Source organism: Doryrhamphus excisus, linkage group LG6 (assembly GCF_037039965.1).
Source record: "Doryrhamphus excisus strain RoL-2023G ecotype Guam linkage group LG6, RoL_Dexc_Guam_v1.1, whole genome shotgun sequence".
In the NCBI taxonomy this organism is placed as follows: Eukaryota; Metazoa; Chordata; class Actinopteri; order Syngnathiformes; family Syngnathidae; genus Doryrhamphus; species Doryrhamphus excisus.
This window is the reverse complement of record NC_136362.1, coordinates 21,644,878-21,663,420: the sequence shown is the minus strand read 5'-3', so window position 1 is coordinate 21,663,420 and position 18,543 is coordinate 21,644,878. Positions and strand designations below refer to the sequence as shown.

At 41.4% G+C, this 18,543-nt stretch overlaps 1 protein-coding gene across 2 annotated transcripts; it reads left to right on the top strand.

The window, feature by feature from the left end:
• The first annotated feature begins 270 nt into the window (after positions 1 to 270).
• scinlb (scinderin like b) lies at positions 271 to 17,691 on the top strand. Of its 2 annotated transcripts, XM_078791648.1 has the most exons (18): positions 271 to 710; positions 1,951 to 2,138; positions 4,130 to 4,284; positions 6,327 to 6,359; positions 7,949 to 8,110; positions 8,867 to 9,016; positions 9,570 to 9,659; positions 10,501 to 10,633; positions 10,863 to 10,951; positions 11,021 to 11,236; positions 11,666 to 11,787; positions 11,956 to 12,046; positions 14,334 to 14,504; positions 14,574 to 14,748; positions 15,913 to 16,028; positions 16,098 to 16,175; positions 16,252 to 16,312; positions 17,079 to 17,691. In XM_078791648.1, exons 2-18 carry the CDS (start codon positions 1,958 to 1,960, stop codon positions 17,237 to 17,239), a joined length of 2,184 nt encoding a protein of 727 aa, XP_078647774.1. In that variant the 5' UTR covers positions 271 to 710; positions 1,951 to 1,957; the 3' UTR covers positions 17,240 to 17,691. The 2 variants fall into 2 exon arrangements, with proteins under 2 accessions (XP_078647774.1, XP_078647775.1); XM_078791649.1 differs by lacking the exon at positions 6,327 to 6,359 and having other exon boundaries at positions 273 to 710.
• Positions 17,692 to 18,543: the final 852 nt, after the last annotated feature.

Below are 18,543 nucleotides of genomic sequence, written 5' to 3'. Positions count from 1 at the left end.
TCTGGCCCGGTGCGTGTCACTTCCTGTTCAACAATAACACAGGTCAGACGACCCCCATTCTGGCACCAGCCAGGTCTCACCGCCCACATGTAAACAAATGACTTCATTGTGGAAAGCAGACATTATTAAGACATTATTAGGTTTTTAGTGATGATATAACAGTAAAAATGTGTCCCTCGGATGTGTTTATGAATATTAATGTGAGAATAATCACCTGCCCCTCTGTTGTTTGCTCCACATTTAAGATAAGAGGCGCTCCAATCTGAAATCCTCCTTCCTCGTGCCACCTATGACCCGCCCCCAGCTCGGTGAGCCCGCCCCTGTATACCTCACCGCCATGTCACGTGACTGCACCATCAGTCTATTTTTTCTTCTTAAACAACCTAGACCAAACAAGAACCCTTACATACTGTTTAAACTGAACCAGTCGGACTTTGGCCCCTCCCTGTTTGAACACATTATGTATCCTGGAAAGAACCGGAAGAGGCGGGCCATCAATGTCTTGACAAGTTTATTAAAAGAAAAACCGAGTGCATGAAGGATGAGATAGAGCATCTGTACGATTCGACCAATCAGCGCGTCTGATTTGGACAGACACGCCCACCCCTTTTCCTGCTTTTCCACACCCACTGCCAACACACCCAAGACGTGAGGATCACTCCCACATCTGCAGCCTCCACAGACGTTTCTTCTCATTCATCTCTCCAAATGTGAGTGTCGTCACGTTATTACAACGTTATAAATATCATATGCCAATAAGGCTTCTCCTAAGTTGTCCTTTTGCTGGCTGTTGCAGAGTTCTATGTGATTGCATTTGCTGATGTTTTGGTGCTTAAACGGATTAAAGGAGCATAAAAGCAAAGAGCGCTGTTACGTAACACCACAAAAAGTAGCAGTCTTGGAGTCAAAGTCACACGCTGGAGTATTAAAATGTGATGTTTCATACAAATCAAGTGAGATGACCAGAAAACTAATCATGTGTACTGGGTACACTCACTAGTATTTATTAAAAAGTCCATTATTGTCCATAATGTGTGACGAATGCATCAACGTATTATTGATCAGTCGGTTCCAGCAAACCTTTTAAGTCCTTTCCTGTTGGAAACCTGAGCTGTTGAGCTGTGCAATAACCAAACACACAGCAGAGACAAAGTAGAGGTGGTTCATTTTAGTATTGTTTGCTGTGTTAGGAGTACAGTCGTCCCTCACCACATAGCGCTTTGAATCTTGCAGCCTCACTCGATTGCGGTTTTGCTGTTTTGTGGTTGAAAACAAACTAAAACAAATGCATATTTTTGTCAATTTTCTGTATTTTAATAATAACACAATAAATGTCATTATTGTTGTATGATTATATACCAGTGTACATGTGACTATAGGGGTGTTAGTTAACATCTAGAGGTCTCTAATAATGTCAAAAACTGTATTTGGACAGTTGTAAATAGGATTTGTATGCAGCAACTATGAAAGTATTCCAATCATAAAGAAGAAATCCTACTTAGCAGAAATTCACTTACCACGCAATAAACGAGGGCTGACTGAAAATGGCGTGATGTGGAAATCCCATGCTGACCTCCTGCAATAATCCTGCTGCCTCACTACAATTTGTAATCAGGCTGTAATCTGCGTCATCTTGCATCTTTGGTGGTACAAGATTTACATTCACGTTTATTTGTAGTCATATGAAGCATCAAATGCATGAATATAAACAAACCTAAGGCAGTATGAGTTCAAAGTATGTGTTTAATTCCAGAAATGCGTGTGAAAGGTAGAGCATTACGACAAAGTTGTGAAGAAGCCTCATGTCGGATATGTTTATGAAAATGTGCTGCCTCTCCACTGGACACAATAGCCTCTTTGTCCTTAAACGTCGTTAACAAGTGTGCTGCAGTAGCAAAGATTTGCAATGCAAAAAAACATTGAAATGATTCTCTGTCCCGTCCCCCTCAGAGCCATCATGGTGTCCCATAAGGAGTTTGTAGGTGCAGGGAAACAGCCGGGCTTGCAGGTGTGGCGTATCGAGGACATGGACCTGAAGCCCATTCCCAAGGCCCTGCATGGCAACTTCTACACGGGAGATGCATACTTGCTGCTCTTCACCACTGCGGCCCCTTCCTACAACATCCACATGTGGCTGGGTGAGACGCACTTCCTGACTTCGCTCAAATGCTCAATTGGTTTTTTGGTACGAATCCAAAACAGAAACTGCATCTTCAACTTGTTGTTGCGCTATGAAATCTTGTGGCTCATCTTACCTAAATGGCATATTTTCAAAACAGGAAACTTAATTTGTCCACTTCGACATTTCTCTAGGGTTTGGGCCACTTCCTGGTTTGTTTGTAGGCTGGGATAAAGCCAACGAGGCTTAACGCATATATGGGCCAACCAAAATCACGATTATTTATTATTACTTAATATTTTCCACTGTGGGAAGCTAAAGGCGTCATAAGGCAGTTGATATGGCGTCTTTGGCACTTACATCCTTATCGTAATGCACATTTCTGCCACCTACAGGACTGGGGTGGAACATTTAACAGCCCAAACTGACTGTTTTTAGATTGGCTTGTCTTTATCTTTCTACGTTTTATTTTGCTTTGTTTATAAAATGATGGACATACTTACATATTAAGATTCCTTAACCAAGAATACATACCATGAAAGGGTTTGAATGACATAAAAAATAGCAGCTAGCATAATAGAACTATTGTTTGTAGTGCCTTCCTTGAAAAATTATATTAGTTAGCATGCTAACTACAACTGCTTAAGTTCATACGAATGAAAATTGAAAAAAAAATGCTGGTACGCTCATGTTAGCATGCTAACAATGTTAACCTGCTAAAGTTAGCATGCTAACATTATTTGTAATATTATTATTATTATTATTATTTTATTAAACAAAACAAAATAAAGCTACATTTTTTGGAAGCTAAAGGCTGGGAAAAAAGAGTATTAGTATGTAGTAGTATGTAGTAAGTAGAATTTTCACTAAAATGTGTTTATTTTTTGTGGTAATAGTATCATAAACAAAACAAAATAAATGCATTTTTGAACAATTAGGTCACTTTTTGGTTTATGAAAATCAAAATGGACCTTGCATCCTTTCCTTTTTCATTATGGGGCCGTCAGTGGCAAAAACACCCCGGCTTTGAATGTTAATGAATTTGTTTTTTTCTAAATGTAAATATAAAAATAGAAAGCAGTTTGATGGCGCTATCTGCAAGGGACAAAGAGTGTTGCACTTATCAGTCCTGCAGGTCTCACAGGTGAATCCACTCAACATTTTTCAGCAGGAAAATGCCTAGGCAAATATTTTGAAAAAGTGTTTTGATGGCGCTATCTACAAGAGAAAAGGAGTGTTGCACTTATCAGTCCTGCAGGTCTCACAGGTGAATCCACTCAACATTTTCCAGCAGGAAAATGCTTAGACAAGATGTGGTGTTTTGTAAGTACAACTATACTATATACTATATGCCAGTATTTTGCCATATTTTCAAAGCAGTGAAACCATATTCAAGTTACTTTGCTTCCAAAGTCCTACTAATTTATAATGTCAATCATTCTGTGGTATGACTTTTTCATCAAACCTGGACATGCTGACACTCGTTATTTGAGGTTGCTATGCATTGATTTCACCAGATTGAGCAGCCACATGTTAGTAATGCTTGCTTGCTTGGAGGAGCGGCGCTCCTACCATAAAAGTTGCATCTGTATGTGAAAATGCCCTTCCGACATACTTCCCTCTTTGTGCTCTCACTCTCGGTTCTCTGCACAGGCATTTCAATTTAAAGACATTACATGCAAACCATGTATTTTCTCATGCTCTCTAAATGTCCATAAATCCCAGTAGGAACAACCTCATGAGCCACAAGAGACAGGAACCAGTCCTTACATGTTTGTGCCGTATCCTGCCAACAGACAGATGAGCCTCTACCGCAATTATACAAGATTCCAAAATGAATCCCCCCTGTATTAATCCAGTCATGTGGAATTATGGAAAAGTTGCATCCATGTTGTGATTCATAGCAGCTGTGGCAGATGTGAGTCAGCGTCTCACAGCCTGACTCGGAGCTGCCATGTCGACCCACGACTCAAGTGAAGAGTTCTTTAAGATGGTCGTCACTTCTTCCAGGTGATGAGTGCTCGCAGGACGAGAGCGGCACGGCGGCCATCTTTGCCACGCAGCTGGACGACTTCCTGGGTGGTGGACCGGTGCAGTTCAGGGAGCTGCAGCGTTCCGAGTCCAACACTTTCCTGGGCTACTTCAAGTCCGGCATCAAGTACCAGGTGAGCTTCCGAGACAGCGAACAATAACGCTTACAGTAGATAGAACCTGTTTGCTCATTCAGTTTCCTCCGCTCTAATAGACTCCATGTCCGAAATAATCCACTTGAACAAATAAGCACCTCACCTTCATCAGACAGTTGCTACCGCAGGGAAACAATGGACTCTCCCAATGTCAACTGGGAGGCTGTTATGTCTTATTTATATCTAATATCCCTTATTTTCTGTTATTTTGTCTACTATACTGGATAGTAGGAGGGCAAAGGTGACTATAGGAGTGTTAATTCATGTCTAGAGGGCTCTAATAATGTTGAAATTTGTATTCTAAATATCATAAACAAGTTTCCTATGCTCTAATTGGGAAAATAGTAGTGTCCTGCAAAATACGACTCCTGACTCCGAAATCAGGAAAAAGCTTAAAGAAACAAACAAATGAAAATACATTTGTAAAAATTAGGGCTGTCAGTAATAACATGCTAGCAGCGCTAACAAATTTATTCTTAATTAATGCGTATGTGCCACTTTCTGACACTTTTGTGTGTTTTTTTTCAGCTTAAAACTGCACCAAAAGTGCTCTTCTTTATCGTGGAGCTGCGTCATCACCTCTTTTTGCCTCTAGCACAAAAAAACTTGTATAAAAAAATGTATAAATATGTCTTTGGGAGTGAATACATTAATGCAATAAAATAGGGATATTTCAGTTCCAAATGGTGATTAATAATGATTAATTTGTTTTAAAACAGTGATTAATTGAATTCAATATTTTAATCATTTTAAATTGACATTATTTGCATTTTAAGTAAATAAACACAGTATTTTTTCTATACATAAGTGATTGCTATATATTTATACATAACTAATGCCTTATGTCCTTGGGACTTACGACTGTTTGTTGAATTATTTTCAGTTGTTTTAGTGGTTTATTATATGTGCTTAAGAGAGCTAGGCATTGTGCAACGGTGTCCATACATGCATACCAGTACTACTAATAGATAACTACTATAATACTAATACTTTTAGTGTGTGACAACGTTTGTGTAAGCAATGCAAACAACTCCCATTCGTACTGTGAGCACAGGCGCTCCAAAATATTCAAATATTGTAAATCTGTTTTTTCAGTTCAGTCTGCTTACATACTGTTGCTTAAAAGAGGCTTTAATGTTGGCCTTACTCACCACTGCCGTGTGTACTCATGTGTACACCATCATGGCCGCCATCAAGCCATAAAAGATAATAAAAACTAGGATAAAGAATTTGAAAGTGAGGACACTTTCTCTCTCTGTGCTGCCAGCCACCAAGTCAAATGACCAGTGGGGGGGGGGTCTACTTTGTTTCATTGGATAGCTCAAATGGAAGTGACCATCTGTGATTATGGAATATGTATTGAGCTTAATGATTGTCAGCTCCATGTGCCCTTTGTCACATGGTTACGCTAACGAGTGTGAAGTTCACAGGCCACACAAACCTTCCCTGTTGAATATTAATACAATCCAGGGTGTGCTCAGGACTGAGGCCGATAACATGCGCAATGAAATGCCGCTTCCTGAATGCCCATCTGTTTCTGGTTGACTAAAACACTAACTTCCTCCTAACTTGGTCAGCCTATAATTAGCTCCAACACATCACATAATGTTGATGAGAACACAAAGACAAAAATGTTGCTTTGGCTCGTGAAGAAGACGATAGGAGGAAGAATATACGGTTTAGAGATGAGCAATAGTGTTCTTCCATCCTCCACGTAGATTTGGTGGAGGAAACTATTTTTCCACCAGAATAAACACAGGCCACATTGTTGCCGTGGAAAATTTTACTGCCTGGCTTTTGAGAGCAGCGAGCAGCATGAATGTGGTTTCATTTAGCCTCGGAAGCCACGCCTCCACATGGCGCCGAGACCCTGTGGGCAAAGCACAACTTTGTTTTTCTTCTCAACAACTTCAACTTGTTTTTTTAACCGTATCTGTAGCGACGTCTTCTTACGAGTGTGCGTGTCTGTTGTTCATTGGCATGACTTGTAAACACGTCTTCTGCTTCACGGCTTCTCAAAGGACGCCATGTTACCAGACACTTCTGCCTCGCAGGTACAATATTGTTGTATGACCCTCCCTTTTCTCCACGACCCTGTGAGATGATTGACACGCAGTCATCAGATGTCCTTATCTGACAGCTCTGACATTAATGTGTCACGTTGAATTCATCCTCACCATCCATGAAATCCCCCAACCTAGTCCCTAGTACCCCATATTAACCCCCAAAATTCCTACTCTGAATTTGTATTTATTGAATGGATAAACTAAATGATATATTACATAATTAACCTGACACAGAGAGACCCCCCCCCCGTCAGAGAATATAATATACCCTAAATTTTGCTGTAAAAGCCACTACTTTTTTCTTCAACTTTGAACTCTGTTGCCTATTTACGGCCCGCGGGACGCTAGTTTGAAGCCCCGGCGTTGATATGAAAGTTTAATTTGTTAATTTGTTTCATTTGTTTTTTGATTTGCTTATTTATTTTTCTATCTTATTTTGTGTCAAAAAATAAAAATTAACATTAAACATTTATTTAATAATAAATAAAAATTAATTTATCATAATTTATCATAATTTATCATAATTTATCATAATTTATCATAATTTATCATAATTTATCATAATTTATCATAATTTATCATAATTTAATGTTTTATCAAAGCTTTTCCAAAGAACCAAAACACTGAAAAAGTGGCGGGTATAGCAGAAGCATTGAAGACTATTATATTATATATATTTATTAATAATTAATATTTAATGTAATTAACATTTATTAATATTTTTATTAGATTTTTATTATATATATATATATATATATATATATATATATATATATATATATATATATTATTTTTTTTAACCTGATGCGGCCCAACTTCACCCACACCCTAGCTCCAGTGGCCCCCAGGTAAATTGAGTTTGAGACCCCTGTTCTAACATCTTGAGAACTATTACTAATTGTTTTAAAAGTGTTCCGTAATCACAAGTCAGTGAGGAATCGGTAGCCCTGTGTATAACAGCCGACTCATGGTGCCATCCTACTGAGAACAAGACTAAATTCATCACATAGCAACTTAACACTCCAAACAATATACCTGAGAAATATAGAAACATGTACCAATACAAGCTGATAATGAGAACGTTTTAAAGTTTTCCCATAAGGCATTGCATCAGAGTAACACATTCATTGGGGGCACTGCAATGACGTCAGCCTCCCTCTGGGCTAGGGGCTACTCAGGCTACCTCTGGTAGACAGAGGCAGCATTGCACCGCCATCTATGTTGTTGTGAGTTTTTTTCATAGCTAATAATCACTTCCTGTCAAATAACAGACTTTGGCACAATATGTCATTTTAATAATCTTTGAAAAATTTTCTTCTGGTACTACTATTACTTAATTCCCAGAATATTTTCACTTCATTCCCATAATTATTCAAAAATCAAAAATGTATTTTGTCAGTTTACTTTTTTCTTTAATATTTGATCTCTGTGCGATGAAATGACACTATTGTTCCTGATGATCCACAGTATGAATATTTTTGGTGCCCCATCACGGTTGATCTTTTTGCTCCCCGCTTGCGTTGTCCTTCAAAGGAATCTAACAGGTACCTAACGACGTGTTTATTATATGCTAACAGAAAGGCGGCGTGGCGTCTGGTTTCCAACATGTGGTGACCAACGACATGAATGTGAAACGACTGCTTCACATCAAAGGTCGCAGGGCCATCAGAGCCACGGAGGTGGACATGTCCTGGTCCAGCTTCAACAAGGGAGACTGCTTCATCGTTGACCTGGGAAAGGTGGGATTTAGCTCGTTAGCAGGGACATAGTGCAGGGTGGTGACACTTTGTCGCTTCACTCTGTTCTCGCTATTACGGTTTTTCAAAATAAATGAATAAATTACTGCATTTTCGTGCTTGACTACGACTGATTACTAGTCAAAAGAACCAACCTTTACATCATCTTGGCCTACATTTAGCATTTTCAAGCATAAAAATGGCTAAATTAACAAACATTCAATTATATGGAATGTGAATCTATGTTATGTCTTATTTTTGTCTGTTCTTATGTCTATAGAGGTGACTTTAGGGTTGTTATTTCATGTCTAGAAGGCTCTAATAATGTCAAATAATATTGGCTTTTTTGTTGATATTGTCCAACTGTGAATTTCCTATTCCGATATGTATAACATGACGTATCTCCTGTATTGGAATGATGTTGTATGCATATGTGTTGTACATTTATTTTCCGTTCAGGAAATAAATTTGATATCGATGTCAACCAATATCACGATAATTATGGGATATCCCTAATGTTTTTACATGTGTAGGTTTACTATACTGCTCAGATCAAAATGTTAGCCTTTTCTCTTTCCATTGTGCTAATTTATGCTGTTTAATTGTATTTCTTCAATGTGCTACAGGCCAGAAACCGGGCGGCAAATGGCCTTCCATTCCAACGCGAGTGTGGAGTGTCTGCTCCACTACTAAGCTATGGAGATGATAATTAACTGTCTGGATGTAAATGTTGTTTTCCTTGTCTTCTGGTGTCCCCAGGACATCTACCAATGGTGCGGCAGCGAGTGTAACCGCTTCGAGAGGCTGAAAGCCTCCCAGGTGGCCATCGACATCAGAGACAACGAGCGAAACGGGCGCGCCAAGCTGTACATGGTGGAGGAGGGCGAAGAGCCTGCAGCCATCATAGAGGTATTGGTGGTACACACAATCAATGGTCCTACCCTCCCCTGTTGGATCCCACTCGGTGTTGAAGCCCAAAGGTGGTCTCCTGTGAGTGGAAGCCAGGAGCTCTAATGATGCGTGTCACGTCCAGTGAGATCGTCAGCGTGGGAACAAGCCCCCACAATGCTGAGCTTTGTAACGAGCTGCTCACGGGCCAAATGTGTGCCAAGTCCCAGCCTCGTAAACACTTGAAGGGAAGCATGGTGGTGAACTCCACGTACCTCATGGTTTGTTTTTAAATGCAGCATCCAGTACAGACGTTATTTCATTGCAATGATAGCTTAACGCTATTTGTTGCATTAGCACCATACCATACGTTTCCTTTGTCCAAAGCTGCTATCATTAAAAAACCTAAATTCCTCAATCGAGTCAGAATGGCTTGCATCCTTTTATTTTTCATTATGTGAACCTGGTAGAAAAGGTTCTGACACCCCTGAAGGAAGCTGAGCTGTCCACCCTGGAGGTATTGTGTTTAAAGGATAAAGACGAGCTCTGTGGTTAATGGTTGTGCTTCTTGTAGGTGCTGGGGCCCAAAACGGCAATTGCACCGAGTACTCCTGACGATGACAAAGTGGACTCCTCCAATCGGAAGAAGGCTGCCCTCTACATGGTAAATATCATCTTTTGTTTACAGTGTTGTTGGGCCCCAACACCAAGACCCTTGAAGTGTCCAGTGATGCTTCCAAGCTGGTATCACTGGGATAAATGGCGTAAAAACTAGGCCACAAGCCTCATTGATTGGCGTCTGACCAGGGCTGCTCCTGGTGAAATTGGGGCCCCAAGCTGAATTTTAGCGCCATTGCAAACAGGGGCACCACTAGGAAAATCACTTTGGGTCCCCCCCAGTTGTGGTGTGTCGGCCATGAACGAACGGGTCAAAAGAACTAGTTCTTTTATGTAAACGGAATGAACAAGGTCACCGCCCCTAAAATGCCCCTTCAGTCCGTTCAGTAGCAAATCCTTTTTTTTGATGGGCAGGAGAGTCAGTTCACCGTTCCTTTTGCAGGGCGGGACTATCTGCGTGCTTGCCTGTCGCGCCTCGTTCTGGCAAAATGAACAAAATGAACAGATGTGAACTGAAATGAAGGGTTTTGCCCACCACTCCCCCCCCCCCCAGCCTCAGTTTAGTTAGCTACATATTTTGGAATTAACAGACTAAAAGACAACAATTGTTCAGGACTAGGATTGAATTCGCATCCTCTACATTAAAAAGCAGCAGCTGTATCATGACACCACCACGGACTGAAATGGTAATGGCTCAATTCTGTATTTTATTCTCTAGAAATGTATTTGGCCCCATGATGGGTTATTTAGCATGGGTTAGTCACACTCAATAAATGCGTAGGGTGCTTTGTTGGAAGGATATACTACAGCGCAAATGGACCAGGTTATTATGTGCAAAAAAAATAGGTTTGACTGTAAATGAGTCATATTTGTCTTTTCCTGTGCAGATTTCGGACGCATGTGGTCCCATGAAGCTGTCTAGCGTGGCGCCATCCAGTCCCTTCAAACAGGCCATGTTGTCTCTGGATGAGTGCTACATTCTGGACAATGGCGTGGACAGTAACATCTTTGTTTGGAAAGGTATCCACAAGCCTGGAAGCATTCAATGAATTACATAATAATATTGTTGTCAGCAAGCATAGGTGGATTCCACTTCCACACCTGATTTTCTCCATAGCTGCAATGTTTACCACCAGCTGCTTATAATGATCTGACTTGTAGTTTCCAAGAAAGAAAGAATGCATTTTGCTAGTAGATGAGTGTTTGTAATGAAGTGTCTGGTTAGAATGATGACCTTGTCTCCAATCAGGTCCAAAGGCCAACCCATCAGAACGTAAAGCCGCCATGTCTGCAGGTCAGAAGTTCATTACGGACAAAGGATACAGCAAAAAGACGAAGGTATTGCTCCACTTTATATACGCAACTTTACAAACATGATGAATATTTGTGCTCGCACGATCCTTTCAGATCCAAGTACTTCCTGCTGGAGCTGAGACGACCTTGTTCAAGCAGTTCTTCATTGACTGGAAGGACAAAGACGAGACCACCGGTCCGACTAAGGCCTTCACTATTGGTCATATCGCGAGAGTGGAACAGGTGCCTTTTGACGCGGCCAGCCTGCACGCCAATAAAGCCATGGCGGCTCAGCACAACATGGTGGATGACGGCAGCGGCAAAGTGGAGGTAACACGGTGGAGTAGTGTTAAGGGAAAATAGATAAGCAATAAAGTTCTATGAGAATAATGACATGCATACAAGGAGACAAATCAATACAACAAATCAATTATGATTATTATGTCAAAGAGGAAGGGTGAGAAAGAGATCATGAAGGACAGACTCACATGCCTAGACACCCAAAGCTATTTGAATCAGGTGATAGGCATGTGGAGGACTTAGTTTGGACACAAGAGGCAAGTCAGTGTTCCTTTAATGTGCATCTTAGCAGAAATAATTATGTGTGTAAATATTAGTGCATAGTGAAACTAATGTTATTACATTCACATGGAAAAATTAGCACATAATATAAGTGTATTTTTGGCACAATATGTTTATTATACTGTAGTGTTGTGCAACTGCAATGCATGATACTGACAAGTGTGGTATGCATTTTAGATCTGGCGTGTGGAGAATGGGGAAAAGGTTCCCGTGGATCCTTCAGGTCACGGTCACTTCTATGGCGGCGACTGTTACCTCATCCTCTACAGCTACAAAAATGGACACATCATCTATACTTGGTGTGTCTCCTGATTGTGAACTTACACGCAAGCCACCACTGACACAGAAAGCGTACCATGAGCTGTCGTGGTATGAGCTGTCGGTGGCGTGCCACACCCGGTCTAAGACGACCGTGGAGCTTGTTCTTACAGAACAATTCTGACGATGTGTGTGTGTGACTTTGTCAGGCAGGGGCTGAAGGCTACACAAGATGAACTTGCCGCTTCAGCGTTCCTCACTGTCAAGCTGGATGACTCAATGGGTGGATCCCCAGTTCAGGTTAGAGCTTGTTGACGTACAGCCTGGTGTGATATGAGCAGTTGCAGCCAAGGTCATTTGTTATAATCACTGAAAAATGCATTATTTACGTTATATACATTATTACAAATTTCCCCACTGAGGGACGAATAAAGGCATATCTTATTTTTGCTAGAACGTTAAGCAATGAGGCCCGTAATAACACTCGGGTTCTACAGTGAAGAAAATAAGTATTTGAACACCCTGCTATTTTGCTATTTCTCCCACTTAGAAATCATGGAGGGGTCTGAAATTTTCATCGTAGGTGCATGTCCACTGTGAGAGAGATAAACTAAAAAGAAAAATCCAGAAATCACAATGCATGATTTTTTAACAATTTATTTGTGTGATACAGCTGCAAATAAGTATTTGAACACCTGAGAAAATGAATGTTAATATTTGGTACAGTAGCCTTTGTTTGCTATTACAGAGGTCAAACGTTTCCTGTAGTTTTTCACCAGGTTTGCACACACTGCAGGAGGGATCTTGGCCCACTCCTCCACACAGATCTTCTCTAGATCAGTCAGGTTTCTGGGCTGTCGCTGAGAAACACGGAGTTTGAGCTCCCTCCAAAGATTTTCGATTGGGTTCAGGTCTGGAGACTGGCTGGGCCATGCTAGAACCTTGATATGCTTCTTACGGAGCCACTCCTTGGTTTTCCTGGCTGTGTGCTTCGGGTCGTTGTCGTGTTGGAAGACCCAGCCACGACCCATCTTCAATGCTCTGACAGAGGGAAGGAGGTTGTTCCCCAAAATCTCACAATACACGGCCCCAGTCATCCTCTCTTTAATGCAGTGCACTCGTCCTGTCCCATGTGCAGAAAAACACCCCCAAAGCATGATGCTACCACCCCCATGCTTCACAGTAGGGATGGTGTTCTTCGGATTGTACTCTTCATTCTTCTTCCTCCAAACACGCTTATTGGAATTATGACCAAAAAGTTCTATTTTGGTCTCATCTGACCATAAAACTTTCTCCCATGACTCCTCTGTATCATCCAAATGGTCATATGCAAACTTAAGACGGGCCTTGACATGTGCTGGTTTAAGCAGGGGGACCTTTCGTGCCATGCATGATTTCACATCATGACGTCTTAGTGTATTACCTACAGTAACCTTGGAAACGGTGGTCCCAGCTCTTTTCAGGTCATTGACCAAGTCCTGTCGTGTAGTTCTGGGCTGATTCCTCACCTTTCTTAGAATCATTGAGACCCCACGAGGTGATATCTTGCATGGGGCTCCACTCCGATTGAGATTGACCGTCATGTTTAGCTTCTTCCATTTTCTAATGATAGCTCCAACAGTGGACCTTTTTTCACCAAGCTGCTTGGTAATTGCTCCGTAGCCCTTTCCAGCCTTGTGGAGGTGTACAATTTTGTCTCTGGTGTCTTTGGACAGCTCTTTGGTCTTCGCCATGTTACAAGTTAAAGTCTTACTGATTGTATGGGGTGGACAGGTGTCTTTATGCAGCTAACGACCTCAAACAGGTGCATCTGATTCAGGATGATACATGGAGTGCAGGTGGACTTCTAATGGGCAGACTAACAGGTCTTTCAGGGTCAGAATTCTAGATGATACACAGGTGTTCAAATACTTATTTGCAGCTGTATCACACAAATAAATTGTTAAAAAATCATGCATTGTGATTTCTGGATTTTTCTTTTTAGTTTATCTCTCTCACAGTGGACATGCACCTACGATGAAAATTTCAGACCCCTCCATGATTTCTAAGTGGGAGAAATAGCAAAATAGCAGGGTGTTCAAATACTTATTTTCTTCACTGTATAACCTCACCTCTTCCCCCTCTCACCTTTTTCAGTCATGAAAAATACAATGTCAATGGATGGCCAGCAGAGGGTGTTGTTTCATCAATTGTAATTGTGGCCCTTCTGTAAGTCATCATACTGTGGTTACAGTATGGAGCAGAAGAAAAATATCATTCAGGAATTATGTCATTTAATGGGGTAATAAATATCGGTTCTAATGAATAAATAAGCAATTGCAATTTCTGAGTAGAACATAAGCATAAACAGTACAGTCATAGATTGATAACCCCACAGCACAGATTGATAACCCCACAGCCCTCGTGAGGATAGGCGGCGCAGAAAACATTTGGATGGATGGATATAATATATGTTTGGATATTTTTTAAATACACAAAATCCAATCCACATAAAAAGATGTAAGAAGAGAATTAAGAAAACACAATAAAAACAGAACGTGGTTATTGTGGAGCCTTTTGTGTGACCAAGCTTTGATTCCCCTTTCAGGTGAGGGTAACTCAGGGTCAGGAGCCCCCCCACCTGATGAGCGTGTTCAAAGGCAAACCTATGATCATCCACAGTGGGGGAACGTCACGTAAAGGTGGACAGACTCAAACCGGAGCTACTCGCCTCTTCCACATCCGGCAGAGCTCCTCCCACAACACCCGCGCGGTGGAGGTGTGGAACGCTTTTATTCAAATTTAAGCTGACCCACCTGTCGTGACTCTTGTCATTTTTCATCCTCAGGTTGAAGCGTCTGCTACCAACCTGAACACCAATGACGTGTTCGTGCTGAAGTCGCCCGGCGGGCTGTTTGTGTGGCGAGGTGTGGGCGCCAGCGATGATGAAATGCAGGCCGCCAAGCATGTGGTGAGCTTCCTCGGGGGAAACGCCAGCTCTGTTTCAGAGGGAAAAGAGCCAGGTGGGTGTTCTCTCTGGATTAGATTTCTACTAAAGAACAACTTGGGGCCACGTGAAGGGTGGCGTTCACATCATCAGTATCAGTGCTAATATTCAGGAATGATCACTATATTATGTAAATATTAATCAATGACAGCACAGCTGGACACAAAATACATTATTATTAAGGAAGAAAAAAATTCCAAACATAACCCAAAACACTGCCCAAACATGACATAACTGAGATTAGTTGAGATCTATCAGTCAGGAAAAGGTTATAACACCACTTCTATAGCTTTGGGACTCCAGCAAACCACAGTGAGAGCCATTATCCACAAATGGTGAAAACATGAAACAGTGCTGAACCTTCCCAGTGGCCGGCCAAACAAAATGACCCGAAGAGCGTAGCGACGACTCATCCAAGAGCTCTATAAAAAGACCAAAACCACTGCTGAACAAAAAGACCATTAAGGCCTGAAAACATCTTGATGATCCCCAAGACCTTTGGGAAAATACTCAGGTCTGACTAGATAAAAGTTGAACTTTTTGGAAGGTGTGCCCCCCATTACTGGTGGAAAAGTAATGCCAAAGAACATCATACCAACAGTAAAATGTGGTGGTGGTAGTGTGACGGTCTGGGGCTGCTTTGCTGTGGTTAATTCTGTGGTCTACCAAAAAATCCTGAAGGAGAATATCCGGCCATCTGTTGGTGACCTCAAGATGAAACCAAGTTGGGTTCTGCAGCAGGACAATGATCCAAAACACACCAGCAAGTCCACCTCTGAATGGCTGAAGAAAAGCCAAATGAAGACTTTGGAGTGGCCTAGTCAAAGTCCTGACCTGAGTCCTATTGAGATGCTGTGGCATGACCTTAAAAAAAGTACTTTGTACTGGAAAAGCTTCCATTGCGGCTGAATGACAACAATTCTGCAAAGATGAGTGGGACAAAATTCCTCCACAGCGCTGTAAGAGACTCATTGCAAGTTATTACAAATGCTTGATTGCAGTTGTTAGGGGGCAAATACTTTTCACTTTTGGATTTTTTTTCTCCCTTAATAATAAAAAAAAATTGTCATTTTGTGTTGTCGCTGACAAATACTTACTTTTGCATAAGGACATAAAAAGCACATGATTGACTTTATGTTCAGTCCAAACTAGTCTCACCTTATGACTGTCTTGATCTCAGCTGCTTTCTGGTCCGCCCTGGGTGGTAAGAAGGAATACCAGACCTCCAAGGCTCTGCAGAAAGTGATCAAACCTCCACGTCTCTTTGGCTGCTCCAACAAAACTGGAAGACTCATCGTATGTGAAATCATATTAGTGTTTTCCTTCATGATTTGCCGCATGATGTTGATATTGTGCTGCTGTTAGGTTGAAGAAGTACCCGGGGATTTTACCCAATCTGACCTGGCCACTGATGACGTCATGATTCTGGATACCTGGGGCCAAGTAAGATGTCCACCAGTATTCACAGTACTCTTGTAGAATTCCACATGAAAAACGTATTTTCCTTGTTTACTTGCAGCTCTTTCTTTGGGTTGGCAACGAGGCGAATGCGCAGGAAAGGGCTGGAGCTCCCAAAATAGGTTGGTTGCACATGGACTGTAAGAACTATTATTTGCCCCACATAGCTTTTAGCTTTAAAAAAAAGGCTTTGCATCGTAATTAGTACATGAATCTACACTTTTAAATGAACAATGACTATTATTTCAGACTCTAAGGAGCTTGATGGTGCATTCAAGAGACGTGCACCTTAGCCATCATGCAACACTGCACCCAAACTATCACATGCTTGCCTTTTGACCGGCAACAATGCAGATCCAGTAGATGGCCTTTTGACTTTGTAGCTCCAGGGGCGTATTTTGAATTAGAGCATCTCAGATGAACGCCAGCTTAAAGATGTCAGCAATGCATCTCTGGATGCTACTTCCCTGGCACAATATGCTGTACTGAATATTTTGGTTTCTGTACGTTTTGGTGTATAAGCCATTACTTTTTTTTCTTAAACTTTGAACCCTGTCGCTTATGCAGTGGAGCGGCTAATTCATCTTGTGACATCTTTAATTTAGAACTACTAGTGTATGTGCTCATCACAACGTAACAGTCTGACTCACTGTGACTAAACACTAAATTCATCACACGGCAACTTAACACCACAAATCTATACCTCTGAAATATAATACTGTGTACCAATACCAGTTTAAAATGAAAAGATCCAACATTTTAGGGTTTCATTGTGGCGCTGCAATGACGTCAGCCTCCCTTTGGGCTCCGGGTCCTCTGGCCCCCTCTAGTGGACATTTATGTGTATTATTATATTTTACATTTCATTTGTCTGTCTACCCCCTGCAGCGAGAGAATACCTGGATTTGGACCCAGCCGGCCGTAAGGGGCTGCCCATCACCACCATCAAACAGGGAGCAGAGCCGCCAACCTTTACCGGCTGGTTCCATGCTTGGGACCCCAAGATGTGGGAGACAGATCCGTTGGAGAGAATCCGTGCCCGTTTCTGAGCACCAAACTCCTCTGAATCTTTGGCTAACTTTGCACCTATTTAGCACCTGTTGCCGTTATTTTCTTACCTCTGATTCCCTAAGTGCCAAAAACCAAGCTTGCAAATAGACTGGAAGACTGATACCATGCCCTGGTGGACCAAGAGGGGGGTACAGTGGTTTAGGAAAGGATGCTGCCCCTCTTTATCTTTTACTCCTCAGACTTGTCAGCTTCATTCTCTCAGTTTAAAAGTAGGAAACCGTATATGCACCACAAATATATCGTCATGCTCTTCTCCCATGCAGCCATTTTATGTTAGTTTAGTTTTGTTTTCAGTACTGGATTTCTGTACTTGCTAGAACTTGCATGCAGCATTTGTGTGTTTTTTTAATCCTGCTGTGAAAGTTATATGCATGCACATCATTTAGCAGTGTTCAAGGAATACTTTTAAATAAAACTCAAGAGTTTGAAATGTGTGTTGTGTAAACGTTAACGTGGAATATGTAGTAAACTACAAGTGGCACACAAGTGGTACAAGGAGTGACTCTTAACTTCTTCAAGTTTCTTTACATTTGAAAGGTCCCTGTATTGTAGGATTTGTCAACTATTTTAAATAAGGTTCAGAAGTTCACACAAAAATCTCGCCTTGATGCTGCAATTTTAAAGCCTTACTTTGCGTCTGTAGCTTTAATGCTAATGCTGTGTTTGTCCACTTTTTTAAAGGGACTTCAAAAGCAAATATTGGAGCCTCTTCCATCAAACATTGGGGAGATTATGAATTTTTCTCAAGTTTGGTGGCGCGAAAGAGCGCGTTGTACGTTCATGACGTCATGTGACGCCTATTGGACACAGTAAGGAAAGAAAACAGCGCCATCTTGTGGGGCACTACCCTCCGAGCCCATTGGAACACTAAAGAAAGGATGGTTAATAATACGCAGAGGCAAACACACAAGCTGCTTGGCAGTGGGCGTGAACGCAAAGCGTTGGGGGTCAAAAAGTACAACTAAAGCTTCTTTAAATAGTAGCGACACAACGGGGGCGATATGAAAGGCATCCGTGACATGCTAACCTGCTCCAGCGCACTCTTGCAATGCGGCGGATGGCCACTAGGGGTGATACGCATGTCGATAGCATGGATAGTATCAGGATCGAATCGATAGTAGAGTATTGTAGTTGATCTTTTTCTGCCCTTTTCTTTTTATTTTCACTGTTTAATGGACATGGTATACATTGTTGTTAAACTCAGGGAATAAGTCATTGGACACAAAAGGTCTTATTTTGCACTTTTGATTATATTTTGATTTAAATAATATCTGATACATTT